We start from the raw sequence: 27,015 nt of genomic DNA, 5'->3' as shown, positions 1-27,015 counted from the left end.
GACAGAAATGTCTGAGAAAATTACAATTTACATGAATGGCAAAACATTTTCGGAAATTCACAAAAAATATATAGGTACGAAAAAGGGAAAACGTCGTTAATTTGCTTACTATACAGTGGACGGTGCCCGGATGTCAGTAAAAGACCGCTACAAAATGAATTTGTAAAAGCTGATAAAAAAAACTGTACAATTCCATAAGTACACACCGGGTATTTATTTTTTATAGATAAAATATTTTATTTGGATACAGGAGCATCCCCTGAGAACCTTTGTTAAAACAAAAATGTACAAACATGTAAAAAAAACGTGAATTGGCCATGTCATGTATCTATACCCTAGAGGGCGCTCTAATAACCTTTAGCATCTTGCGCCATCCATCATTACCCAACTGTAACCTAACGTAGCAGGTTTAAAATAAACGCCTTAAACTAGATCCCATAAATATTGTTTTTAAAAAACAATTGACGACATTCTCTTATGTACTGTTCAATCAATCCAGTAAATGTGGAGGAGTTAAGATGGCTGGTCACCTTGTTCATGTCCAAAAGCTGAAGTCGAGTCACAGGCTCTTTCCAAAACCGGAACATCCGATTGTTGGGGACTCGGTATAGGCTACATATTAGAGGTATTGTCATAGCCGCTGGAAGTAGTTTGGGGGTGGGGTTGCTGCGACGACAGGGGGAGTGTATATGTCGGTCCGCTAATACAGGCCCAATGCACCGCTTTTGTGGGGAGAAAAATGTACCAAATGTATTTGAGTGTTTACCAGCATTTTTAACTTGAGTCTGATAATTATCTGTACAAAATAGGTCATTTTAAAATACTTGTGGAATATAAAAAAAAAAACTTTATTGATATGTTATCCATGTTCTTGAAATACTTTGGCAACTCATTTCTATGTGAAAATTGAAATGGTCTATTCATTCCTTTTCCATGTTAGTAAACACTCTTATCCAGAGCAACTTACAGTAGTGAGTGCACAGATTTTTGTACTGGTCCTCTGTGGGAATCGAACCCAGAACCCTAGCATAGCAAGCACCATGCTCTACCAACTAAGCCACATCATCAAGATTTTTCAGGGGGTGCGGCAGCATCCCTACTTCCCGCGGCTGTGGGTACAATCCTGGGGCTGTGGGGGGGGGGGGGGACTCAACATCAATCTAACTTTAATAAGAAAATAAAACAACATTATTAGACATTCAGAGAATTCTCCCTCTTTAAAAAAAGTTCATATGACTTCACATTGAAAAAAAGCCTTCTCTGGGTCCCTCTCCCATTATGGTCTTCCTTCTTTTGGGGCCAGTTTCCTGGACAGACAAGGGTGGAGTCTGCTCTGGACTGGGGTTGGTGGTCAGGGTTCAGGGTCTGCGGTCATACTCGCTGACCTTCCTCTTGATGTGAGACAGCTTGGCCTTCAGATGCTTGCACCTCTTCTTCTTCAGCTGATAGTCTGAGGACTGTGGAGAGAAGTGGAGGTTAACTTTTAAAAAACATGTTGAAACCTACTGTGGTTGGGTTGGTTGAATCAAATTCCTCACAAAAAATGTTACTCAAAAATGGTAATAGTGGTGTAGTGGAACATACCTTCTTCATATTCTTCATCCGGGTGTACTTATCCATAGCATCCTGTTTAAAGGATAGAAAAAAAAACCACAATTAGCTTCACACTTTCTTATAGCCTACAGCAGAGCAGGGGTATTCAACCTGCTGTTGTTCTGTTCTAGCTGATAATTAATTGCACACACCTAGTGTCCCAGGTCTAAATCAGTCCCTTAGTAAAGGGGAACCATGAAAAAAATACTGTGGAACTGGTTTTGAGGTCCTGAGTTGAGTGAAGGGCCAACATCGGGTGTCAAACCCATTCCACAAAGGGATCGAGTGTCCGCAGATTTCTGTTTTTTCCTTTCAATTAAGACCTAGACAACAAGGTAATGATGGACCTTAATTCATCAATCAATTACAAGGGTGGAGCGGGGCCCTCTGTGGAATGAGTTTGACACATATGGTCTACATGATGAGATTATTATGGACAGAAGAGCGAGATTCTTTGTATTTGTCAATCGGCAGCCAAACATAGATGATCATGTCACCAGAATGAGACCCTCAATAATTATTGAAAAGGAGCATCAAACTCATCACCTTGCACTTTCACCAGCCTGTGGAGTTCATTTATTTCATCTGTAGCCTAATAAACTCCAGGCTTTCCCGATGAGTTGTAGTGGGAGGACACACAACATGTCATCCGCATGACTCCCAAGTTAACTTCAATATTATGGTTATATCAAGATTTGGGCATAAAAGCGTTTCCACCGACATTTCTCACATAATTCATTTTACTGACAAAAAGATCCCACCTTGTCTCGTGTATTTTGTTTTGTCGACATTTGAAAAGTTTATCGACAAACTGTTCTGTTTCCATCAGGCCTGTCATGACATTTCTGTTTATCTGACATGTACTCTTATAAATAAAAAAAGGTTGGATGGAAACCTGGTTACTGTAGGAGTTACGTCATTATATCCAGGTGTTTTAAATCGACACAACCTGGTCACTGTAGGAGTTACATCATTATATCCAGGTGTTTTAAATCAACACAACCTGGTCACTGTAGGAGTTACATCATTATAATCGACACAACCTGGTTACTGTAGGAGTTACGTCATTATATCCAGGTGTTTTAAAATCGACACAACCTGGTCACTGCAGGAGTTACATCATTATAAATCGACACAACCTGGTCACTGTAGGAGTTACATCATTATATCCAGGTGTTTTAAATCGACACAACCTGGTCACTGTAGGAGTTACATCATTATATCCAGGTGTTTTAAATCGACACAACCTGGTCACTGTAGGAGTTACATCATTATATCCAGGTGTTTTAAATCGACACAACCTGGTCACTGTAGGAGTTACATCATTATATCCAGGTGTTTTAAATCGACACAACCTGGTCACTGTAGGAGTTACATCATTATATCCAGGTGTTTTAAATCAACACAACCTGGTCACTGTAGGAGTTACATCATTATATCCAGGTGTTTTAAATCAACACAACCTGGTTACTGTAGGAGTTACGTCATTATATCCAGGTGTTTTAAATCGACACAACCTGGTCACTGTAGGAGTTACATCATTATAATCAACACAACCTGGTCACTGTAGGAGTTACATCATTATAATCAACACAACCTGGTCACTGTAGGAGTTACATCATTATAATCAACACAACCTGGTTACTGTAGGAGTTACGTCATTATATCCAGGTGTTTTAAATCGACACAAGCTGGTTACATAGAAATGCACCTCGCAGGAAATTGTCAAATCAATTTTCTATGCAAACTTTCTAAAATGTCGTCAAAAAATAAATAAATCACTGGACAAGTTAATGGAAACATAGCTATTCACACACACACACACACACACACACACACACACACACACACACACACACACACACAGAACTAGAACATTCAATATAACATTTATATAGTATCTCTAAAGTCCTCACCAGGAACTGTGGGCTGCCCTCTGGTTGTCTGTCCAGTTCCTTGTCCAGGTCAGCCAGACCCATGTTGAGGTCATCCAGCTCAGCCTGCAGCTCTTTGTACTCGAGATGGTCCCGGTCAAACTCCCTCTTGTAGTCCAGACGCTCCTGCTCATTCATGATGGCAGAGAACTCGCTGAGAGACAGGATGGATAGAGTGAGTTATATATATATATATATATATATATATACACATACACACACACAGTATTATACCCCTTCCCTTAGTGAGTTTCCATCCATCAAAGATAAGAGAGTGAAAAGGACAAAAGGGGCAACTCTAGTTTTAACTACAGACCTGGGACAACTCTAGTTTTAACTACAGACCTGGGACAACTCTAGTTTTAACTACAGACCTGGGACAACTCTAGTTTTAACTACAGACCTGGGACAACTCTAGTTTTAACTACAGACCTGGGACAACTCTAGTTTTAACTACAGACCTGGGACAACTCTAGTTTTAACTACAGACCTGGGGCAACTCTAGTTTTAACTACAGACCTGGGACAACTCTAGTTTTAACTACAGACCTGAGACAACTCTCTTTGAATACAGATCCACAAAAATTATGACTTTTCAAAACTACTTCAATACAGAGCTCAAAAAGTGACTATTTTTGTAAACTATTTGAATACAGATCAAAGAAAGCAACTACTTAAAAAATATATTTTAATATAGATCTTAGGAAGTGACTACTTTTCTGAAACTATTGGATTGGCTGCCTTCAACTAATAGTATTTCCTATATAGTACGTACTATTTCAATATATCCATCATATTAGAAGTTTCGTAAAAAAAAAAAAACACTATATACACACACCAATTTAATTTGTTTCATCAGAAATGATTGCTTAAGTGTGTGTTAAATATTGCTGTTCTGATTTTTAATTCATAGATGTGTATTAAAATTGGTTGTTGCAAAAAACGCTATACAGTAGAACAAAGAAGTATTTAGTCAGCCACCAATTGTTTAAAAATCCTACAATGTGTGTCTGTCATAGTTGAAGTGTACCTATGATGAAAATTACAGGCCTCTCTCATCTTTTTAAGTGGGAGAACTTGCACAATTGGTGGCTGACTAAATACTTTTTTGCCCCACTGTATATCCATTGTTTAGCTGAAATGGAAAGTTGGCATCCTGTGGATTTGACTGATCTGTGGTTGTCTCACTGCACTAACTGTGAGTCGCGCTGGATAGGAGCATCTGCTAAATTAATAAAATGTCAAATGTAAATATTTTACATACAAATCTCATTACTGTATTGATTTTTATTTTTTTTTACAATATTGATGTCACAAATGTATAATTTGTAGTTCTTTATTTTTTTTTTAATAGTTACATTTGAGTGTAAAACCTCGAACCAGGGACTTGCACTGAGAAGCAGTGACCTTAGACCGCTGCGCCACTCAGGAGCCCCATTGACTAAGGGGTCTGAATACTTATGTAAATGAGATATTTCTGTATTTAAATTTTCAATGCATTTGCAAACATTTCTAAAAAACATGTTTCCACTTCATCATTATGGTTTATTTTATGTAGACGAGGAGGCGAAAAAACATATTTGTAATCCATTTTGAATTCGGGCTGTAACCCGACAAAATGTAAAAGGGTTTGAATCCTTTCTGAAGGCACAGTATATATTATATAGAACTTTATCAAACGTAACTTTAATCTCCCGTACTGAGCCAGGAAATGTGGTTACTTTGCAATAAACTGAATATTATTTTCTTTTCCATTCGCTTTGGCAGACAAGAGAGACACAGAGAGACACAGAGAGACACAGAGAGAGAGAGAGAGAGAGAGAGACTCTAACTGTTATTTTAACCCCACCTGAATTCCTATTTCTGTCCTCTGACAGTCTTTCTCGACCCTCTTGGTCATGTTAGCCTCTCGTCTGAGACCTGTATTTAAATATCAAAGAAACTAGTTGCCTTTTCGTTCAAACTCCATAGAAATATTTGACTACTTTAAGGATTTAATAAGTTAGTATTTTCTGATAAATTACAAAAATAGAATTATTTCCTGCCTGCTGTTTGAGGAATATATTATTACTCCTATCTTACATCTATAATAATGCTACAACCTACTTGAATTATTTTACCTTTACCTTTATTTAACTATTATTTAACAGTTAAGAACAAATTCTTATTTTCAATGACAGCCAAGGAACAGGGGCAGAATGACAGATTTGTACCTTGTCAGTTCGGGGATATGAACTTGCAACTTTTCGGTTACTAGTCCAACGCTCTAACCACTAGGCTACCCTGCCGTCCCTACACTCTAACCACTAGGCTACCCTGCCGCCCCAATGAATACAGTTTATTAGGATCACGTTCAGACCCTGATTCTACTGTCATTCTAGCCTGATCCCAGATCTGTTAAGTATGGCAAACTGTTCAGGATTTGGCTATACTTTACAAAACAGATCTGAAAGCAGGCAACTTTCATTCCACCAGTCGTCCCTCCACTCACGAGTTAAAGTCGATCTCGTCCAGATCCTCTCCTCCCGATTCTGCACCAGTGTCGTAGTCCCGCAGCTTGCTCTTCAGTCCTCCCAACGAACTTGTTATGTCTGAGCTCCTGAAAAAAAAACATATATATATATATATATTATTCAATAATACACCTTGTTGCATATAACCTAAATATCATCACAATTATTCTAATAAACTCCATTTGAATGGAATCAGTAAAACTGTGTGTTAAGAGGACAGTATAGCACTAGAATCTGTCTTCTCATAACAGAAGTGTTATGTGTGAAACAAGCTCATCCTGATCAAGTGATGTCACACAAAACCTCAAATCATCCGGCAACAAGATTGAGCCAAAGAACACATTCCCAACATTCTACCAACTTCTGCTAGGTGCATAACAAGCCCCAGCATTCAACCAGGGAAATATACTTTCTTATTTCCAGTTCTAACGTGACAAATGGAACAACTAATTCATGACTGTGTCATGAGTTCATTTGGCATGGTAAATTACACCGAGTATATTGGGGTGGCAGACCACCATCGACGGTGGAAAAAGGTGATTTTGAAGGTGCTTCTTCATTTATTTATAAGTATGTTATAACACATAGCTTAATGGCCTTCCCTTGCCAAAATAATGTCTTGAGTAACACTTCTTTGTGTTCAGGAAATACTTTCTCTTTGCCAGGTGAAAACATGCGGGTGAAAACAACGCAAAACAAACATAGCCCTTTAACTTTCGCCAAAGGAAACAAAATGGTTCTTCTACTGAGTGAGAATGATGAAGATGCCTGTGGACAGGCAAGGTCAGCTTTGGGTTTTCCCCCACTAATGGTTATGGTTAGGATTAACAGACCACAGATTCTTTAAAAAAGTTAAATCAATTAAAATGTGCAGCAGAGCATTGTTCCAGCTCATACCTATGGGGTCGGCCCTTACCAACTTCAGGTTCTCATTGAAATACATTTCTCTGGATCAGTTTTTGACACTGCAAAAATCTCAGTGTGAAGGTGACCTTACCCAGGCAGATACAGAGGTCTGTGGTCTGGCAGCTGGTCCAGGAAGTTCCTGGAGCCCCCCACCTTGTCGTTGTATTCATTCACCAGAGTGTCCGGCTGACCAGACACGTTATTCACCTACAGGAAGACACAGGGATCAATAAAGTTTATTCAATTGAATTCAATACAGGAGGAGGTCAAGAGTCAGGCATCATATTGAGACAGAGGGCAACAAACAGCCACTAATGTAAAATCAAATCAAATTTTATTTGTCACATACACATGGTTAGCAGATGTTAATGCGAGTGTAGCGAAATGCTTGTGCTTCTAGTTCCGACAATGCAGTAATAACCAACAAGTAATCTAGCTAACAATTCCAAAACTACTACCTTATAGACACAAGTGTAAGGGGATAAAGAATATGTACATAAAGATATATGAATGAGTGATGGTACAGAGTGGCATAGGCAAGATACAGTAGATGGTATTGAGTACAGTATATACATATGAGATGAGTATGTAAACAAAGTGGCATAGTTAAAGTGGCCTTCACACAGCGTGTGTTTAAATAATACACCACAGGTTGGTAAGAACAAAAGGCTCAAGAGCATTCCAATCATCCAGGAACAGAGGTATAAACACAATTACCAGAAAACATTATGCATATTGTCAATGTAAACGTTTATGAAATTCCTGAATAAACTTCTACTCATAATTTCAGGCCATGCCTTTAAAGCATGTCATGTCAGTGATGAACCAACTTTGTCGACTGAAGAAACCTTTGAGATCAGACATCCAACCAAACCAGTCTTTAGTTCAACGTCGATGGCCTGACAACTACAGTACCAGATCGTCTTCATTAAAACACATATGGCATGGTGTTGAACGGTGTCTCATGTTGACTTTATGCCTAGGCTACCAGGTATGGCTATAGCCCATGTATGTGCAGTTTGCCTAGTTTTATAGCTGCACCAAGTCTATTAAGTTGATATGGCAATAACGCATTGAATCTGAATCTTTTGTGAATCCAACAACACATTGAATCTGAATCTTTTGTGAATCCAACAACACATTGAATCTGAATCTTTTGTGAATCCAACAACGCATTGAATCTGAATCTTTTGTGAATCCAATAGCTTTAGGGTTGCTAAAGTGGTTTTGTTTGTATGGTTACTTGGAGGTTGTCGTAAGGTTTCCCCCTCTCACATATTACTCAGAGGTGTGGTTGTCGCTGTGAGGTAAATAGTGTGGTTGACTGAGCGCTCTCATCCGGGACCGACCAGTTCCTCCACTTCCCCCCCTCCAGCTTTTACAGCCTAAATAACACAGATGATTTGATCACAACGAGATACAGGGAGGAACACTAGGACAACACCTCATAGCCAATCACAACTGCTCCTTGTACTACATGATCAGAATGCTATTTTAAGAACCAATTCTTCACCATGACATCGCTACAAACGAGACTAATGTCTTGGGAGGCAACTCCCAGAAACTGGACTTCAAACTCTCCCACCCCCCCTCCCTCTGCACCTGACACAACGCATACCTATACACTTCATCTGTCCTAAAGCACGTGTGGTGAAAGATATGCTTCTGCTGTGACTGTCTGGTTAGATAAACACACACAGACGGGCGGGGGGGATGAGGACCGGAGCCCAGATCAGCACTCGACTACTTCTCCCAAAACGTTTTGAACACTGGCCCTGTAGCACAGATAGTGTGCCATTAATTGTTGTCGCTGTGAGGTAAAATGGTGTGGCAGTCTGAGCGCTCCCACACAGGACCGACCGGTTTCTCCACTAACTCACTCCATCCTCCACAGCCCAAACACCACAGATACTATCACAACCAGAGACGGGAAGAAACCCTGGGATAACAGCTTATAGCCAATCACAGTCGAAACATTAAATATGCGCAAACCATATCTGTCAAGTTTCCAGTTTGAATAAAAAACACAATGCTTTGTCCATTTTGAAACATGAAAACACCTTTCCTTTCGAATGTTATTTTAGAGGACGACTGCACTTCCTGATCAGGCCTCGTTTTTAGATTTGATTCATTAAGGAATGCTAGCTGCCATGACTGAATTCAAACTTGAGTTGATTTCGGGGTGTGCCTTGATGTGGATGTCTCTTGTGTGTGTTCGCAGTTGGGAAGAGTTATCCAAATCGTTTAGCCAATTAGATTCCGCTGGCTGGTTTGCTTGTTGTTGTTTTGACTTTGGATTGCTCATCTCTGGGGATAGTTTGGGGACCGTCAATAAAGAACAAATGTAAACGGGATAATAATATTTTCTTGTTCCACGTCTTTTAGTCGTCTCGTTAAAGTTGGTTTGACGTTAAGTCATTGAAAGTGTTTTGCTATTAACCTGTTAAAAATATGGTCCCATGTACATGGTGTAAATGTACTGATGGTCCCCAACTAGCCCCATACGGATATCGAATGGCAAACCAAATTGACCATGGGACATTTACGATCGTTCCGAATTGAGGATTACTTGGGTGCTGCCAGCTGTGGGCAGGATTGAAATAAACCCAACCCACTGACAACTGTTGCAGTACCCTTCATTCTGTGACATACCGTCGTTTCCCCATCATCACGCAAATCCCTGACTTATTTTACGACCAAACTGATCCTATATTACACTTTGCAGTTAATTTTGACACTAGAATAAATGTTTCATATGAAATTGTATTTGTCACATGCGTCGTGGTCAACAGGTTTAGACCAACAGTGAAATGCTTACTTACGAGTCCTTTTCCAACAATGCAGAGTTAAAGAGAAGATTGTTTTAAATTATATTGTGACAAGGAATAAATAGAAACAGTGAATAAAAATATCATGGATATATATATATATATATATATATATATATATAGGGAGTGGAAAATAACTGACTCATATCGATGCAACATCGGCCATTTTCAAAACGAGAAGTGGCTTTTTAGGGGCAGTCGCTCTTTATCAACCAACTCTTTACCATGACATAGCTACAAATGAGACTCGTGCCTTGGGAAGCCACTCCCAGAAACTGGACATGAAACTCTCCCCCCCTCCCTCTGCACCTGACACAACACATACCTACCTATACACTTCATCTGTCCTAAAGCACCTGTGGTGAAAGATATGCTTCTGCTGTGACTGTCTGGTTAGATAAACACACACAGATGGACGGGGGGGATGGGGACCTGAGCCCAGATCAGCACTCGACTACTTCTCCCAAAACGCTTTGAACACTGGCCCTGTAGCACAGATACACTGGCCCTGTAGCACAGATACACTGGCCCTGTAGCACAGATACACTGGCCCTGTAGCACAGATACAGTGGCCCTGTAGCACAGATACAGTGGCCCTGTAGCACAGATACAGTGGCCCTGTAGCACAGATACAGTGGCCCTGTAGCACAGATACAGTGGCCCTGTAGCACAGATACAGTGGCCCTGTAGCACAGATACAGTGGCCCTGTAGCACAGATACAGTGGCCCTGTAGCACAGATACAGGGCCATCAGTATTCACCTGGACCTTTTCCACATTTTGTTGTGTTAAAGGTGGGATTAAAATGGATTGAATATTCATTTTTTTTTGTTTAACAATCTACACAAAATACTCATGTCAAAGTGGAAGAAAAATTATAACATTTGTAAAATATTGATGAAAAATAAAACAATAATATTGCTTTGATTACGTAAGTATTCAACACATTTTAGAATCACCTTTGGCAGCGATTACAGCGGTGTCTTTTTGGAAAAGTCTAAGATTTTCACACCGGGATTGTACAATATTTGCACAATATTCTTTAAAAAAATTCTAGACGCTCTTTCAAGTTGGATATTGATCATTGCTAGACAGCCACTTTCAAGTCGTGCCATAGATTTTCAAGCAGATTTAAGTCAAAACTGTAACTAGGCCATTCAGGAACATTCAAAGTCGTCTTGGTCACCAACTCCAGTGTACATCTGGCCTTGAGTTTTTGGTTCTTGTCCCGCTAAAAACTTGTCTCCCAGTGTCTGTTGGAAAGCAGACAACCAGATTTTCCTCTAGGATTTTGCCTGTGCTTTGCTCTATTCCGTTTATTTTTAACGTAAAAAAACTCCTTAGTCCTTGCCGATGACAAGCATACCCATAACATGATGCAGCCACCACCAAATATGAATAGTGGCACTCAGTGATGTGTTGGATTTTCCCCAAACATAATGCTTTGTATTCAGTACATTGTGATCATTTCTTTGCCACATTTTTTGCAGTTATACTTTAATGCCTCATGAAAACAGGATGCATGTTTTGGAGTATTTGTATTCTGTACATGCTTCCTTCTTTTCACTCTGCCATTTAGGTTAGTATTGTGGAATAGCTACAATGTTGTTGATCCATCCTCAGTTCTCCCATCAAAGCCATTAAACTCTAACTGTTTCATAGTCACCATTGGCCTCATTGTGAAATCCCTGAATGGTTTCCTTCCTCTCCGGCAACTGAGTTAGGAAGGAGGCCTGTATATTTGTACTGACTGGCTGTATTGATACACCATCCAAAGTGTAATAATAACTCCACCAGGCTCAAAGGGTTAGTCAATGTCTGCTTTTTAAAAAAAAATTTTTTTTAACCCATCTACCAATCGGTGCCCTTCTTTGTGAGTCATTGGAAAACCTCCCTGGTCTTTGTGGTTGAATCTGTGTTTGAAATTCACTGCTCGACTGAGGGACCTTAAAGACAATTGTATGTGTGGGGGTAGAGAGATGTGGTAGTCATTCATAAATAATGTTAAACACGATTATTGCACACAAAGTGAATCCATGCAACTTATTATGGGACTTGTTAAGCACATTTGTACTCCTGAACTTATTTAGGCTTGCCATAACAAAGGGGTTAAATACTTATTAACTCAAGACATTTTTGCTTTTTAATTTAATTAATTTGCCTAACCATGTCCACTTTGACATTATGACACAAAATCACAATTGAATCCATTGGAAAATTCAGGCTGTAACACAACAAAATGTGGAAAAAGTCAAGGGGTGTGAATACTTTTTGAAGGCACTGCAGTGTTCCGTTACTCTATCCTGCCACTGTGAGTTAATTCCGTTGCATGTTTGTCATGTTGTCACACACACAATTAGCCGTGGATGTACACTAGTAGAATGCAGTTTCCCTGGTAACCATGGAAGTAGTTAAATGTTTTATGTACATCAAATCATCACAGATTACATTGACTTTAGTCAGTCCTTGTCCTTGTTTTAACAGCACACACACACCTCTGTAAACATCCCCTATCTGGAAACACACACACACACACACTCACCCACTCTCCGATGGTGTGTGTGCGCAGGCTGTTGCTGATAACCTTGGTCTCCTCCCAGAGGATTCTGTCTGGGCCCCAACGTCTGATCTTCTGACGCGTCTTCACAGCAAACACCAGCAGGATGATCAGACCCACGAATACCAAGATTCCCAGGATGATGGCTATGACCTATAAAAAGAAGGGGAGAGAGACATTGTAAACAAGATGGCTATGACCTATAGAGAGAAGGGGAGAGAGACGATGTAAACAAGTTGGCTATGACCTGGGACAGAGAGGAGGGTCAGTGGGTTAGCATGTAACACACAGGAAGAAGGATAATGCACCAGGGTGAAACGTGTTATCGGCGATAGGGAGTCTTTAGCTAATAGCTCTCTCTAAGCACATCCCTGACACAATCTGACAGGAGCACCTGCTGGATCTCTAACAGAGACTGCAGGAAAATGTCCCATAGGCCAGCAGAGATGCAGCACTTAATGACCCCCTCCTGAGGTTCCACCACGCAGTAATGATAGAGGTACTGGTTGATGAAGATAGTACCTACCTCCTGAGGTTCCACCACGCAGTAATGATAGAGGTACTGGTTGATGAAGATAGTACCTACCTCCTGAGGTTCCACCATGCAGTAATGATAGAGGTACTGGTTGATGAAGATAGTACCTACCTCCTGAGGTTCCACCACGCAGTAATGATAGAGGTACTGGTTGATGAAGATAGTACCTACCTCCTGAGGTTCCACCACGCAGTAATGATAGAGGTACTGGTTGATGAAGATAGTACCTACCTCCTGAGGTTCCACCACGCAGTAATGGTAGAGGTACTGGTTGATGAAGATGCCCTGGGCTTGGTTCTGATTCTGGTACTGGGAACACAGCTGTATGATCTGGTTGTAGTAGACGGACCCTGAGGACTGGGCTGTGGGGTTCACTGCCACCAGGTAGACTATAGTAGCGATGATCATTAGTATCGCCAAGATGGCAGACACGATGATGGCCCCCAGGTAGAACTTTGGCGAGCGGGACGCGTTCTGCCGCGACACCACTAGGATGAAGATGATGAGCACGGCGATGAAGGTGATGGCTGCTATGGCAATGATGAAGCCCTTCCCCGCCAGGGGGTCAGTCTGGGTCCCGCTTCCGTAGCTACCTCCGCCGTAGGACGAGCCTCCGCCGATACCGCTGCCGTAGGACGAGCCACCGCCATAACTACTGCCGTAGCTCCCACCGTATCCTCCGCCTCCGATGCCCATCCCGGCGCCGACGCCGCCGCTCATTCCCATCATGCTCATGTCGTAGTCCCAGGCGAGCGTAGACGCCACGCAGGCGAAGACCGCTACGCACATGATGATGATGATGATGGAGATGATCTTCATCACCCCTGGAGGAGAGGTCCAGCGGTAGAAGTGGAGGAGCTCCTCTTCTGGGTAGAAAGAGTAGGCTGGGTTGGAGACATGCTCGCTATGCTTGTGCCTGTGTTCATGGCTGGGGAAAAAAGGGAGGGGAGGGAGAGAAGGAGAGGACAGAGAAGAAGAGGAGGAGAGCGATGAGATGTTAGAGGGGTGGACATTAAAATGTATTACTCCTATTAACTTGCAAAGATGGGTAGGTTTTAGGTGGGTTGTAGGGGATGATAGGGTGGGGTGGAAGAGTAGGCTGGTATGAATGATCTGATGGAGGAGAACAACAGGTGGGTTGTGTATATTAATGTAGAGTGATGGGGATGCTGGCGATGATGAGGTAAGTGAGGTGGGAGAAGAGTGAGATGGGATGAGGACATAGGATGAGTGTAGCTAGATGGGTGAAGAGTTGTGTGGGATGAGGACATAGGATGAGAGAGAGGGAGGACTTACCGTCTGCTGCCGGGATGGTAGGAAGGAGAGGTGCGTTTGTTGTGAGAGGGCATCCTGGGATCCTCTGGTCCACCTAGGTCTCAACTCTTCACTTTATCCAGTCACTGCTGCACTAATTAAAAAAATTTATATAAATCACCTTAGCAACCAGAACAAAAACAGTACACTGTAAAAAATAATCTGGTTGTTTTTCCGGTTATTGGAAGCCAGTTACCTGCAAATGAGTTACAGTATGTTACCGTACATTTCCAAAGAAAATGTGATTTAACAGTACATTACTTTTTTATATATATATATATATATATATCGAGATCAGGACAGCCCAAATATTATCTTTAACCTTTTCCTAAAGAAGAATCGGCTAAACCCTGGAATGTAGTACAAACACTTGAACATGACTTGAAGAGAGGCGGCCTTTCCAAATGTGTCCTGCTACTACTACTGACTACACAAAGGAAAGCTCCCAAATGGCACTCTATTCTCTATAGTGCACCACTGTAGATCCCGGTTAAAGGAATCTGGCCAGAATGTAGGGAACAGAGTGCCATTTGGGATAAATACACTGACTACGCAAACATCTACCGCATAGTAAGTAGGCCCTTCTGCAATCTAATAGAGGTGAAGAGCACAGCAGCAATACCATGCTCTCCACGTGTTGTCTTTCTTTCCAGAAACTAGCCCAATAGACTAAAGGAGCCTAACGTTACTCCTTATAGTCCAAGGACATTACATGTTCTGTTTAGAGCCAAATACTCGTTCTAAACGTGAATCGATTCTCAATTGCGGTACAGTTCTAGAAACATAACATTTTTCAGTGACAACACGTTTGTGGCATCCGTTTACACACAGGTGTTCAGAGACGCAGAGAGCTAGTTAGCACGGGTAGTCAGTCCACTCTGTCTTCCATCTGTTTTCCGTAAACACGCGCTGTAACATGGAAATGTGGCGGTGTGGAAACAGAAACGCTAACCCTAGCAAGATGTGTATCAATTTAACCTTTTGTCTTTCGAAAATAATGTATTGCTGCTAGGAAAGATACGGTTCTTATGGTTCCAAAACCCTACTGCAAAGTGACGCGTGTTAATGTTTAGATTGAGCGTCCGAGCTCTTAACAAAACTCTTACAGAAAATGCAATTGTCCAATGATTTTGTGTGTAATGTAATAACAGACTCATGATCAAGGGATAATCCTGACCTACAGAATTGCTTGGTATTATAACAGGCTGGAGTTGGGTGCCGGTATACAATAGTTGTGTATTATAGTCTATACTTAGAATGAATTTCCCTGATATTTTTAAATGTTGGGGGGGGGGGGGGTCATAAAACAATGTCATTATTTGAATTGAATTAGATTGCAATAAAAATAACCTGATGAATGAGGGGGGGAAAAGTGCCTTTTTTTGTTGTTTTTTTACACCTCAGTTTGTAAATCGTAGGAAAGAATTATCTGTGTGTATAGCAAACGCCCCAAATATCAACACAGTCGAGGGACGTTTTTAAATGTAATTCTACAGAATAAAATATGTACATGATCCAGTTCAACTTCAATCATGCCCGCAATGGTAGCCTACTCTCCAGCTTTGCGATTAAAATAAACATTTATCTCAAATTCACAGACCAGCAAAAATACACCACATGATTGAAAATCCAAGAAAAAAATGTAATTTGGTAGACCTACATGGTAAATTACAGATGAATATATCACCAAAAGTTTCAAAAAACATTTACGACAAACTCACCTGTTCCGAGGAGAATCTGCGTTTCTTTTGATTACGGATGCTGATACTCGTATGCGGTTGTCGAACACGCCTATGCACGTCACCGATCAAAACTGCGTGCAGGTCGCTCTCTCTTGGAGATGACAGTCGTGAGTTGTCTCCTCCTTGTCACTCCCCTAGGCAGAACAGGTTACTATTGTGAAGGAAAACTAACCTGTCTGTGCCTACAATCTTTGTTTTAAATGTATGACATTCCTTATCGACTTATAGTCTTCCTTTTTGGCCTAATTGTCACCAACATCGAATACACAAAAACAGGTAGTAGATCAAGAACAAATTGACGGTGGGAGAGTTTAGGTACATTTGGACACACAAAATCATTGTTGTTTGTCACCCATGTGTTTATTAATCAATAATGGACAAAACGGGATCCAGATAATATTGAAACGTTGGGTCAGAATGTTCGCTGACAGAGTATGTGATACATAAGTAGATAGGCTTGTTTCCTTGACATCTGTTAACTTTCTGGTCTTTAATATACACAAGCATTTATGGATTTCAATCCATAGTTTACTAGAATGGCGACATGGGGAAAAAAATGCTCTACAGATTCTGGAACAAAAAACACCAGGCATTTTGTCAAAATTGAATATTTTGTGCAAGAAATCATTAACAGGTTAGATGGAAGGAAATATTTTAAAATGAGTTTCTTTAACTTTTGGGATAAGTGGATAAAAGGTTGTCGCTTTTGACCATAGCATAGCAATATATTGAATTAGAATAACCAAAAATGGCTTCATTAACTACCAGTCGTATCCACTTATTGTTGAATTTGCCTGGTGTTCTATTAATTCAGTTCTTTCATTGTATTCACAGTAATGTCCCTGTTTTTAATTACTTTTTTTTCTTATCCGTATTTTTTAAAACTGCATTGTTGGTTAAGGGCTCGTAAATTAGCATTTCCCTCTAAGGTTTACTTACACCTGTTGTATTTGGCGCATGTGACTAATACAATTTGATTTGTATTGATGTGTAATATTGTTACTGTTGCAATAAATATATATATATATTATTATTAAAAATAACTTCCTGGTCCTATGCTAGGTTGAAGATAGCCAAGGTTAAGTCATGAGGGTTCTAATATCCCAGAACTCTTTGCATAAATAAGGACAAATTCTAAACTAAGGCACCAGATATGCTATTTAGCAACAGCGCTGGTTCGATGAATCTTCTAATTTTCAAAAGCTTCCGCATGGAATCGTAAATTGCCTGTGTATCTTCAACCTATAAGGGCCTATGGTGTGTGTGTAAGATGACACCTTGGTGGGAGTTGCAGTGGAGCCAGAACTCTACACCGTTGATTTGAATAGGGGACTGTGATACCCAACGCCCTCTCCCCCCCTCCCCTCCCCTCTAGTGTCCATCATGACCAAACCAGTCCTCCAGGCTTTAACGAGACCAACAGCCATGTCATGAGGACTAGGCAAGATTCCACACCGACAGGAAGTGTGTGTGTGAGAGAGAGACATTGTTTAGGCAAGATTCCCTTTTGTAACAGACACTGACTGACAGAAAAAGGATCCAATTTCCAGTATTCTCTGACATTCATCAACCACTGACATAGTCACACACACACTCTTCTGTGATTAATATAATGGTAATTTCTACTGGGGGACAAAAAAGGCATCATAGTTTTTAGGATCTTTATCAAACTGTGCTGAAATCAAACTTTCCAGACTTTCCTTCAATTATCAAGAAATTACAAGTACATCGGTAAGCAAGTCGAAACAGAAATATATGATACTGGATAACGTTTCTACACAATAAATGTACGAAATATACCAGAGAGGCCACGTGTTCCAAATAAACCACCTCGATTGACATCAGTGTACAACATTGGACTGTGTTCATGTACACCCAGAAGCTGCAAAAAATAGTTTTTGAAAAACACAAGTCAACAACGACATATATATAATACATAGGAGATGCTTTGTCACTTAATTTAAACAATTATTGCAGAAAAGTCTGTTGAGGAAAACATAACAGATTTGTTAAGATTCATACTGTTACAGTATCTAGAGTTTACAAAATGGTACAATAGAGATAAATAATTATACACAACAAAGAATGACATTTGCCCACATGATCAAATTGATGTTGGGGTACTGTGTAGAGGCTGATCTGTCCTTCAGGGTTGGGCAGTGGCAACCAACTTACAATTATGGCAGTGAACAAAAATATCACGGACATCAATAAAACCAAAATGCATCAGATAAGAAAACGTGTAGATTATAAAACCAGCCTCAATATCAATTTTTGTGGCACTAAAATCTTTATATGATTTGACCCATGGCATGTCCATATCTCTACTGGCAAGGAGTGGCATCCAACATAATGTAGTGGAGGGTAAACTTCAGCATTCGGGCTTGACCTGGCTCAGTTAAGCTGCACAGTTCAGAGTGTGTGTTCGTCTAGTTGAATCCGTCGTTCCAGTCCATGACCTTGTTGTATTCGTTGATCTTCTGTTTGATGTGGGACAGTTTGTTCTTCAGGTACTCACACCTCTCCCTCTTCTCAAGGAACGTAGGATCCTGACAACAAGAGCGAGAGAGAAAAGTTAACATTTGTTCGTTCATTTACTATCTCCATCTGCCTCTCTCACACCTCAACCTCCTAAGACATCTGTGGCAACAAGTCCCATATCCCGTCTTGTCATTTCATAAGGTAATAGATGGTGGAACCGAAAGCCATCAGATAAGGGCATAGTTGCATTTGATGCATCTAGCAAATGTCCTCGTCTGCAGTGTGAGTGTAGAAAGGACCGAGATAAACGTTTCGAACAGGAGTGAGGAGTGAGGAGAGAGGAGTGAGGAGTGAGGAGTGAGGAGAGAGGAGAGAGGAGAGAGGAGAGAGGAGATCTGAGAGAGGAGTGAGGAGTGAGGAGTGAGGAGAGAGGAGAGAGGAGATCTGAGAGAGGAGTGAGGAGTGAGGAGAGAGGAGAGAGGAGAGAGGAGTGAGGAGTGAGGAGTGAATAGGAAGTGCTCTGATCTACTGTCAGTCCGTCACACATCATTAGTTTACCTGAAAGGGAAACTACCTGAAACTATGTGAAACTCCCTGCCTACACAAACCGGTTCTACAGATTAGCTTCTACTGGGCATCGTCCATAAACATATTACTGAAACCTAAACTACTCTACAGGTCATTATTAAGGCTCAGGACCTGTAATGGGTCCCCTACTTATATTCATTTTATATTAAAATAAGACTCAAAAATCACTTACCGCTTTCTTTCTCTGGTACTCCAATACTATGGTATTGATGCGTTCCTTCTCCTGAAAGAAGAGCTTTAACTTTGAACAAGGGATTGATAAAAAGCACTAGAAGGACATGGGGCTATAATTTGTGAGCTTTATGTTTTTTTTATTTATTTTTACCCCCTTTTTCTCCCCAATTTCGTGGTATCCAATTGTTTTAGTAGCTACGATCTTGTCTCATCGCTACAACCCCCGTACGGGCTCGGGAGAGACGAAGGTTGAAAGTCATGCGTCCTCCGATACACAACCCAACCAAGCCGCACTGCTTCTTAACACAGCGCCATCCAACCCGGAAGCCAGCCGCATCAATGTGTCGGAGGAAACACCGTGCACCTGGCAACCTTGGTTAGTGCGCACTGCGCCCGGCCCGCCACAGGAGTCTCTGGTGCGCGATGAGACAAGGATATCCCTACCGGCCAAACCCTCCCTAACCCGGACAACGCTATGCCAATTGTGCGTCGCCCCACGGACCTCCCGGTTGCAACAGAGCCTGGGCGCGAACCCAGTCTCTGGTGGCACAGCTGGCGCTGCAGTACAGCGCCCTTAACCACTGGAGGCCCAGGGAGCTTTATGTTTTGTGTGTGTGTGTGTGTGTGTGAAGTCTCCGTGTGACGTGCTTGTGTATTTCTCTCTCTCTCGGTCTCAGTACCAGTTGACTGGAGGGCCGTGGAGGCAGGTTCCTCATCAGTTCGTCCATCTCGTCAAACTTCTTGGCCATGACCTGGACCTCAGCATGCAGCTCTTTGTACTCAGCATACTGGTCCTTAAACACAGCCTTGTACTGGTCCCTCTCCTCCTCCGTACGGATTGTCGGGTACTTCCTGTTCACACAACAAATACAAAGCAGAGGTCATCAACAAGCATCTCAAATAGTCTAAAATGACTCGTCCTACACACAAACACAGAAATACAGGGTTGTTTTTTTTTTTAAAGGCCTTTATATGTAGAAACAAATGTCTACCACCTGGGCAACCAGGTGTGTGTGAACTCTCTTGCCAAGCCCATCAATGACATTAACGGATCAATTAAGTGGCAGAGAGAGATAGAGAAAGCAGGACTGAGTGTGGCCCTCGTGAGATTGGAGTGCTGCGCCGTATGACCGTGATAAGTCTAGTAGGAAGCAGACTGTGGCAGTCAGCTAGCCGTTGGTACTTAAGGTCCATACGTTTGATTTTATTTAACCTTTATACGCTGCTCAAAAAAATAAAAGGGAACACTTAAACAACGCGATGGAACTCCAAGTCAATCACACTTCTGTGAAATCAAACTGTCCATTTAGGAAGCAACACTGATTGACAATACATTTCACATGCTGTTGTGTAAATGGGATAGAGAACAGGTGGAAATTATAGGCATTTAGCAAGACACCCCCAATAAAAGAGTGGTTCTGCAGGTGGTGACCACAGACCACTTCTCAGTTCCTATGCTTCCTGGCTGATGTTTTGGTCACTTTTGAATGCTGGCGGTGCTTTCACTATAGTGGTAGCATGAGACGGAGTCTACAACCCACACAAGTGGCTCAGGTAGTGCAGCTGTAACAAGAAGGTTTGCTGTGTCTGTCAGCGTAGTGTCCAGAGCATGGAGGCGCTACCAGGAGACAGGCCAGTACATCAGGAGATGTGGAGGATGCCATAGGAGGGCAACAACCCAGCAGCAGGACCGCTACCTCCGCCTTTGTGCAAGGAGGAGCAGGAGGAGCACTGCAAAATTACCTCCAGCAGGCCACAAATGTGCATGTGTCTGCTCAAACGGTCAGAAACAGACTCCATGAGGGTGGTATGAGGGCCCGACGTCCACAGGTGGGGGTTGTGCTTACAGCCCAACACCGTGCAGGACGTTTGGCATTTCCCAGAGAACACCAAGATTGGCAAATTCGCCACTGGCGCCCTGTGCTCTTCACAGATGAAAGCAGGTTCACACTGAGCACATGTGACAGACGTGACAGAGCCTGGAGACGCCATGGAGAACGTTCTGCTGCCTGCAACATCCTCCAGCATGACCGGTTTGGCTGTGGGTCAGTCATGGTGTGACATTTCTTTGGGGGACCGCACAGCCCTTCATGTGCTCGCCAGAGGTAGCCTGACTGCCATTAGGTACCGAGATGAGATCCTCAGACCCCTTGTGAGACCATATGCTGGTGCAGTTGGCCCTGGGTTCCTCCTAATGCAAGACAATGCTAAACCTCATGTGGCTGGAGTGTGTTAGCAGTTCCTGCAAGAGGAAGGCATTGATGCTATGGACTGGCCTGCCCATTCCCCAGACCTGAATCCAATTGAGCACATCTGGGTCATCATGTCTCGCTCCATCCACCAACGCCACATTGCACCACAGACTGTCCAGGAGTTGGCTGATGCTTTAGTCCAGGTCTGGGAGGAGATCCCTCAGGAGACCATCCGCCACCTCATCAGGAGCATGCCCAGGCGTTGTAGGGAGGTCATACGGGCACGTGGAGGCCACACACACTATTGAGCCTCATTTTGACTTGTTTTAAGGACATCACATCAAAGTTGGATCAGCCTGTAGTGTGGTTTTCCACTTTAATTTTGAGTGTGACTCCAAATCCAGACCTCCATGGGTTGATAAATTTGATTTCCATTGATAATTTGTGTGTGATTTTGTTGTCACATTCAACTATGTAAAGAAAAAAGTATTTAATAAGAATATTTCATTCATTCAGATCTAGGATGTGTTATTTTAGTGTTCCCTTTATTTTTTTGAGCAGTATATATATATGCAGGGAAGTTCCATTGAGACCAAAGTTTTCTTCACAAAAAAATTAAGCAAATACAAAGTACATAATAAGGAAGCAGTGATACAAATGACAACGAACAAAGACAGGAGCATGATACACAACAATACAAACGATTAAAAACTCCATCTGTCAGAGAACAGGTCAACTAAAGTTAGATGGGTGGTCAGTACTCACGCCACGTAGTCTGCGATGATTACAGGTTTGGGGATGTGTCCTGCGGGGATGTGTCCTCGGAGGATCTCTGGCTCCATCATCAGAGGGGCGGCTGGAGAGGCAACATGGCCGTCCAACACCTCCGGGATAGTCTGGAGGGTGGGGAGAGGGGTCTGCGCTGAGGTCCTGGAACCGCCCAGCTGGGGAAGGATGGGGATTGGCGGTATGATTACTATGTTGTCAGCAGGGTTGAGGTCAATTCCATTTTAATTCATGTCAATTCAGAAAGTAAACCAAATTCCAATTCCAAATTTTCAAGAGGAAAGTCAGTGTCAGTGTGCTTCCTGAATTAACTGGAATTTAACATGGTTGTCAGTATGTATACTCAGCGTAATGGAATGAAGAATGTGACATTTGCACCTTGGTTGTGAAAAAAAAAAAGAAAAGAGCTTTACAAATTAAATGAATAAATATGAATTAAAGTTCTCTACTAGTGTACTAAGAGACTTACAGCAGATATTGGCAGGGAAGATCCAATGGTTTTCATCTGAGAACAAAGAAGACCAATGGGAAAGGATGAGGCAAAGGATTTGTCACAGAACACAAAAACATTGCAGCCCAAAAGGACAACTGTGTGTGTGTGTCTAATCCCGCCCTCACCTCCTGCACTAACCCCTCCCTCCTCAGCCTCGCCGCCTCGTGCCGCCACAGCTTCAGACACACACCAGCGCCCACAAAATATATCATCATGTTGACGAACAGAAAAATAATGGCGGCGGTCTGGCCGGCCTCTGTGCGACAGAAGGCTCCGTTGACTCCGTTGTTGAAGACAGGGATGTAACAGAGGCCTCCTCTGGTTGTGTCCCTGACGTACATGACCGCTGCTACCATGTAGAGAAACCCAAGGGCCAGGTTAATTACACACTCAGTCAACGGCCACCAAGACGAGTCTAGGAGGATGGTACGGTAGTACATGGTCATCCCCAGGACTAGCATAATGACTGTTACTATCCAGGCCAGGCCAGCCACTACCAAGATGAAGGGGGTTTTGGGTCCGTCGTAGCTGAACGATCCGCTGCCTCCGTACGCTGCTGCGCCGCCCCCTAACCCCCCAAACAACTGTGGCTGGGAGTAGCCGAACATATTGAACCACTCGTTGTCCTTGTGCACATAAGCACACGCGCAGGCGAAGACGACAGCGCCCAAAAGGAGCTCGACGCAGCCCAGGATGCGCAGTAACCCCGCCCAGGACTTCATATAGGCGTAGCGTTGGTGGTAATCCTCCACCCGCTCGCTGTAGGTCTTGGCTGAGCGGAATGTGACGCCTGAGACAGACTCGAATGCATCGGTTCCTAGCAACATGGCGTCACGTTCTTTTCTGGAGTTGTAGCTGCCGCCAGAGCCTCCATACGGATCCAGGTAGGAGCCAGGGAGGGAGGGAGAGGGGGGAGGGGAGCAGGGGACACCTCTAGTGGTTCCTGGTTTGAGGTCGTCTTTTTCCGTCAGCGGCGGGGACGGGGGTAAGGAGAAGGGCTTGTTGCTGCTACCACGGACACTGTTGCCGCGGAAGAAGTTCTTGAAGGAGTCAGGAATGAAGCGGCGGACGGGTTTGATGTCCATGGCCGCACTGTCGTTGTCAAGGCGCTCCGAGGCACCGTCGCTAGGGGGGTACAAGTCAGGGCCCACGGGGGGCTGGTCTGGGAGGGGAGGGGGGGGCAGGGGGTCGGAGCTCACAGCCAGGTCTGCCCCCCTGAAACCCCCAAGGGAGCGGGGAGGAGGAGGGAGGTCCTGGTCCCTCCATAAGGAGCCCACTGGGACCTGGTCGTAGTGAGGTTCTGCATCCCGGACAATGTTGAAACGGCCAGAGGAACCTCCTCTAGCAGACATGGGGACGCACTGGTCTCTGCCCTCGTACAGACACAGAGAGGAGAGAGGCTGTGGTTAGAAAATGCAGGACAATATTGCCAAAGGATGATCTGCTTGATAGTCTCAAATCTATGCAGTACACTTTGTTTGACCTCTAAACTACCTTTACAAAAGCATAACAGGACAAAGATTGTTAACCTCAAGACATGAGACATGATCTGGGTTACTATTACAATGTGTGTGTGTGTGTGTGTTATTGATATGTATAATTATTGTTATGTCATTTTCTTGTTACTTTCTGATTTTTTTTATGCATTATTCTTTTTTAGTTTATTTAGTAAATATTTTCTTAACTCTTTCTTGAACTGCATTGTTGGTTAAGGTTTGTAAGTAAACATTTCACGGTAAGGTCTACCTGTTGTATTTGGCGCATGTGAAAATTAAAATCAGATTTGATTTGTGTGTGGGTGGGGGGCAGTAGTTGCATGCAAACGGGCACTGTCTTCAATCAGGGTCTTCCTGGTTATTGGCAATGCCAGATATCTGGGGGGGGGGGGGGTAACAGTATAACACAAAGAACCTACCCAGATTCACCTAAACCTCATGTGTATTACTGGAAAGCAATACATTTTTAGTGAGTGGACTATCTTGGTGGTTAAATTAATAAAAAATTAAATAAAAAGTCTGTCTCCCACAAACAAAACAATGTGGGGAAAATTTGGTAACAAGTTTATAGTTTTCTATAGCATGTCAAGTAACTCAAGTAAAACTCCCATCACCAAAGGACCACAATATCAACATCTCTTCACAATTTTGGCATTGTTGTATCTTGCATCAATAGTAACATCGCAAAAAAAATATGGAAAATAGTTGGAATAATACCTCTTTTACACAGTCACCGGGCCAGACTCACATGGCCTTGCTGTTCAGTATGAATATGTTTATAATGGCTCTGATTTCCTCTCTGGCTGTGTCACCTGGAATGAGGACAAACAGGCGACAGTCAGTTACACTGAGGGAGTTTGTTTATCTGGCCCGGGTTACCCCGGTGGAAGAAGTTTGAACCAGGAGAAAAGTGACGCCAGGCTGCCTCCCGACGTGAGCCAAATGCCTGCTCTCTCTCGTTGATGGCGAAATCGGATGAAAACAAACGTGTCATAATTAAGTATGTGGAGAGTGATCAGTAGGATTATGTGTTTTTCACATTCAGATGTGATTACTTTTGATAAAAACGCAATTGACAACTAGTTTAAAAATTCTAAAAAAAATATTTTATGGAAAAGGTTTGTTTCTGGATGATGCGCCATGCTGCCTTGTTGACAACATGACCGAGCAGCGCAGATTACTGTTTGATTTGAGAAGGGCGCTCCTCCCTCCCCGATTTTGCCCAATAACGTGACTGGCCATTGCCCAGTTCATCCCGGGCCCGCGGAATACAACTCCCTCAATGACCTACATGCATCAAATCAAATATCTTACTTGTCACGTGCTCGGGAATATAACAGGTGTGGACCTTACCGTGAAATGCTTACTTACAGGCCCTCAGCCAACAATGCAGTTTAAAAAATACATTTAAGAAAATATTTGCTAAATAAACTAAAGTAAATAAGAAAAAAAAAGTAACAACATAACGAGGCTATATACAGGGGGTACCGGTACCGAGTCAATGTGCAGGGGTACTAATTAGTCGAGGTAATTTGTACATGTAGGTTGGGGTAAAGCGGGAGCAAGGTTGTGTACTGAATATCTACAGTATATCCTACATACTTTAATAACTGTACTCTAGGTTTGCAAAAAGGCTCAATCTGATGACCTTATTTGTTCTGACCTAACATAGCAATTTTAATAGACACTGTAGCACCCGGTTTACAACTCCATTACAACTTGGAAGTTAGGTGTGCGTCTTTGTCGACATAAAAAAACAACATCTAAACCACATGACAAGGCTACATCAAATCTGAACTAAAACTCGTGTCCACAATTACATTTTGGCATGCAGTCAACCACATGGCGAATAGGAGCTTCGGGAACATTCTACAAACACTTATTATTATTGGCCTAACCTCTGAGTACATAACTACTGATCTGTCACGGCATTATCTATGTTTTTATTAATATTAACCAGATTTGTAACATTACCAGGTTTCTGTCCAGACAGTTTACCATCCCCATGAAATTGCTACTTGCATCATCACATATAACCTACATAAAACTGATAAGCACATATATTAAAACATCTGTAATATCTATTCCTAAATGTGACAACTCAGTTGACGTTTTATTATGAAATGTATTTGAATTTCGCTTACCTGCCGATAATACATTCACCTGTTTCTTCCGCTAATTAATTTCCGCAGAACGTAGGAGCTGTACCATGTGACCAACCAGTCCCTGTGCGTGACATAGCCGTCTGACAAGAAACACACCTGGGCTGTCCGGTCGAACCAGGGGTGTATTCATTACGCCAATTATTTTGCAAAACGTTCGTCTGTTGCGAAACTGTTTAAGGCCTACTCCAAACGGAAAACATTTTGCAACGAAAACGTGTTTCTATTGGACACATTTAGGTAGGTCGCTCACCGTTTCGTTTGCTTCTTAAACGATAAACGACCTGTTGCAAGACGCAATGCATACAACTCAGACTTAACTGGGCTGAAAAAACGTAATGCAACGTTCAATTAAACGGAAACGACTCGTTTCTAAGCGATTAGTTAAAAAACGGGGAGGGGTTTGGTTACGGTTTTGGGAAATGTGCCGTTCAATACAAAGCCCTTACCTAACGTAGCAGATGTTCAATCGAACTGAACGCACCACTGGTGCGGTGGGTGTAACTGGCGCGCTCTTAAAACGGGGATCGAAACCAGTGATATGATCTGAAACCCCCCCTTGGCCCTTTTGACTACTAATTGCTACTTTTTCTGCCGTTACTCTAATTTGCATTTTACTCGTTTTTTTTGCAGACTGGACTTGCTCCTCCAGCTGGCTATTTCAGTTAGATGCAGCACATCAAGAGAAATAAAAGCTCAGTTTAGTTTATAGCCTGTAGCAGG

The 27,015-nt window shown here is 42.4% G+C and overlaps 2 protein-coding genes across 6 annotated transcripts; both read right to left on the bottom strand.

Annotated features, from left to right (window-relative positions):
- Positions 1-195: 195 nt before the first annotated feature.
- On the bottom strand, positions 196-16,078 carry oclnb (occludin b). 3 transcript variants are annotated; one of them, XM_036936434.2, is made up of 9 exons: positions 15,900-16,078; positions 14,161-14,272; positions 13,096-13,792; positions 12,315-12,482; positions 7,037-7,152; positions 6,018-6,125; positions 3,510-3,681; positions 1,585-1,626; positions 196-1,457 (listed from the first exon to the last, which is right to left on the bottom strand). In XM_036936434.2, the coding sequence occupies exons 2-9, from the start codon at positions 14,211-14,213 to the stop codon at positions 1,359-1,361; spliced, it is 1,455 nt and encodes a 484-aa protein (XP_036792329.1). In that variant the 5' UTR covers positions 14,214-14,272; positions 15,900-16,078; the 3' UTR covers positions 196-1,358. The 3 variants fall into 3 exon arrangements, with proteins under 3 accessions (XP_036792329.1, XP_036792332.1, XP_036792330.1); XM_036936437.2 differs by having other exon boundaries at positions 14,161-14,267; XM_036936435.2 differs by having other exon boundaries at positions 15,839-15,901.
- Positions 16,079-17,567: 1,489 nt separating this feature from the next.
- Positions 17,568-26,807, bottom strand: marveld2b (MARVEL domain containing 2b). Of its 3 annotated transcripts, none has more exons than XM_036936428.2 (8): positions 26,275-26,807; positions 24,848-24,942; positions 22,760-24,002; positions 22,611-22,646; positions 22,121-22,299; positions 19,844-20,015; positions 19,162-19,212; positions 17,568-18,469 (listed from the first exon to the last, which is right to left on the bottom strand). In XM_036936428.2, exons 3-8 carry the CDS (start codon positions 23,984-23,986, stop codon positions 18,350-18,352), a joined length of 1,785 nt encoding a protein of 594 aa, XP_036792323.2. In that variant the 5' UTR covers positions 23,987-24,002; positions 24,848-24,942; positions 26,275-26,807; the 3' UTR covers positions 17,568-18,349. The 3 variants fall into 3 exon arrangements, with proteins under 3 accessions (XP_036792323.2, XP_036792324.2, XP_036792326.2); XM_036936429.2 differs by having other exon boundaries at positions 22,760-24,007; positions 26,275-26,419; XM_036936431.2 differs by lacking the exon at positions 24,848-24,942 and having other exon boundaries at positions 26,275-26,769.
- Positions 26,808-27,015: the final 208 nt, after the last annotated feature.

Source organism: Oncorhynchus mykiss, chromosome 11 (genome assembly GCF_057628025.1).
Source record: "Oncorhynchus mykiss isolate SJ-2025 chromosome 11, ASM5762802v1, whole genome shotgun sequence".
NCBI lineage: Eukaryota > Metazoa > Chordata > Actinopteri > Salmoniformes > Salmonidae > Oncorhynchus > Oncorhynchus mykiss.
Note: the sequence above shows the minus strand (reverse complement) of the source record. Positions and strands in the feature narration are given on the sequence as shown.

Coding starts and splice junctions, on each gene's coding strand:
- oclnb (XM_036936434.2), bottom strand. CDS start 14,213: ATGCCCTCTCACAACAAACGCACCTCTCCTTCCTACCATCCCGGCAGC. Junction 3,682..6,017: donor GACGAGATCGACTTTAACTC/GTGAGTGGAGGG, acceptor CCTGTCTCTCAG/CGAGTTCTCTGCCATCATGA. Junction 1,458..1,584: donor GGATGAAGAATATGAAGAAG/GTATGTTCCACT, acceptor TTCTCTCCACAG/TCCTCAGACTATCAGCTGAA.
- marveld2b (XM_036936428.2), bottom strand. CDS start 23,986: ATGTCTGCTAGAGGAGGTTCCTCTGGCCGTTTCAACATTGTCCGGGAT. Junction 22,647..22,759: donor GGGAGGGGTTAGTGCAGGAG/GTGAGGGCGGGA, acceptor CTTTGTTCTCAG/ATGAAAACCATTGGATCTTC. Junction 18,470..19,161: donor AGTACCAGAGAAAGAAAGCG/GTAAGTGATTTT, acceptor TCTTGTTGTCAG/GATCCTACGTTCCTTGAGAA.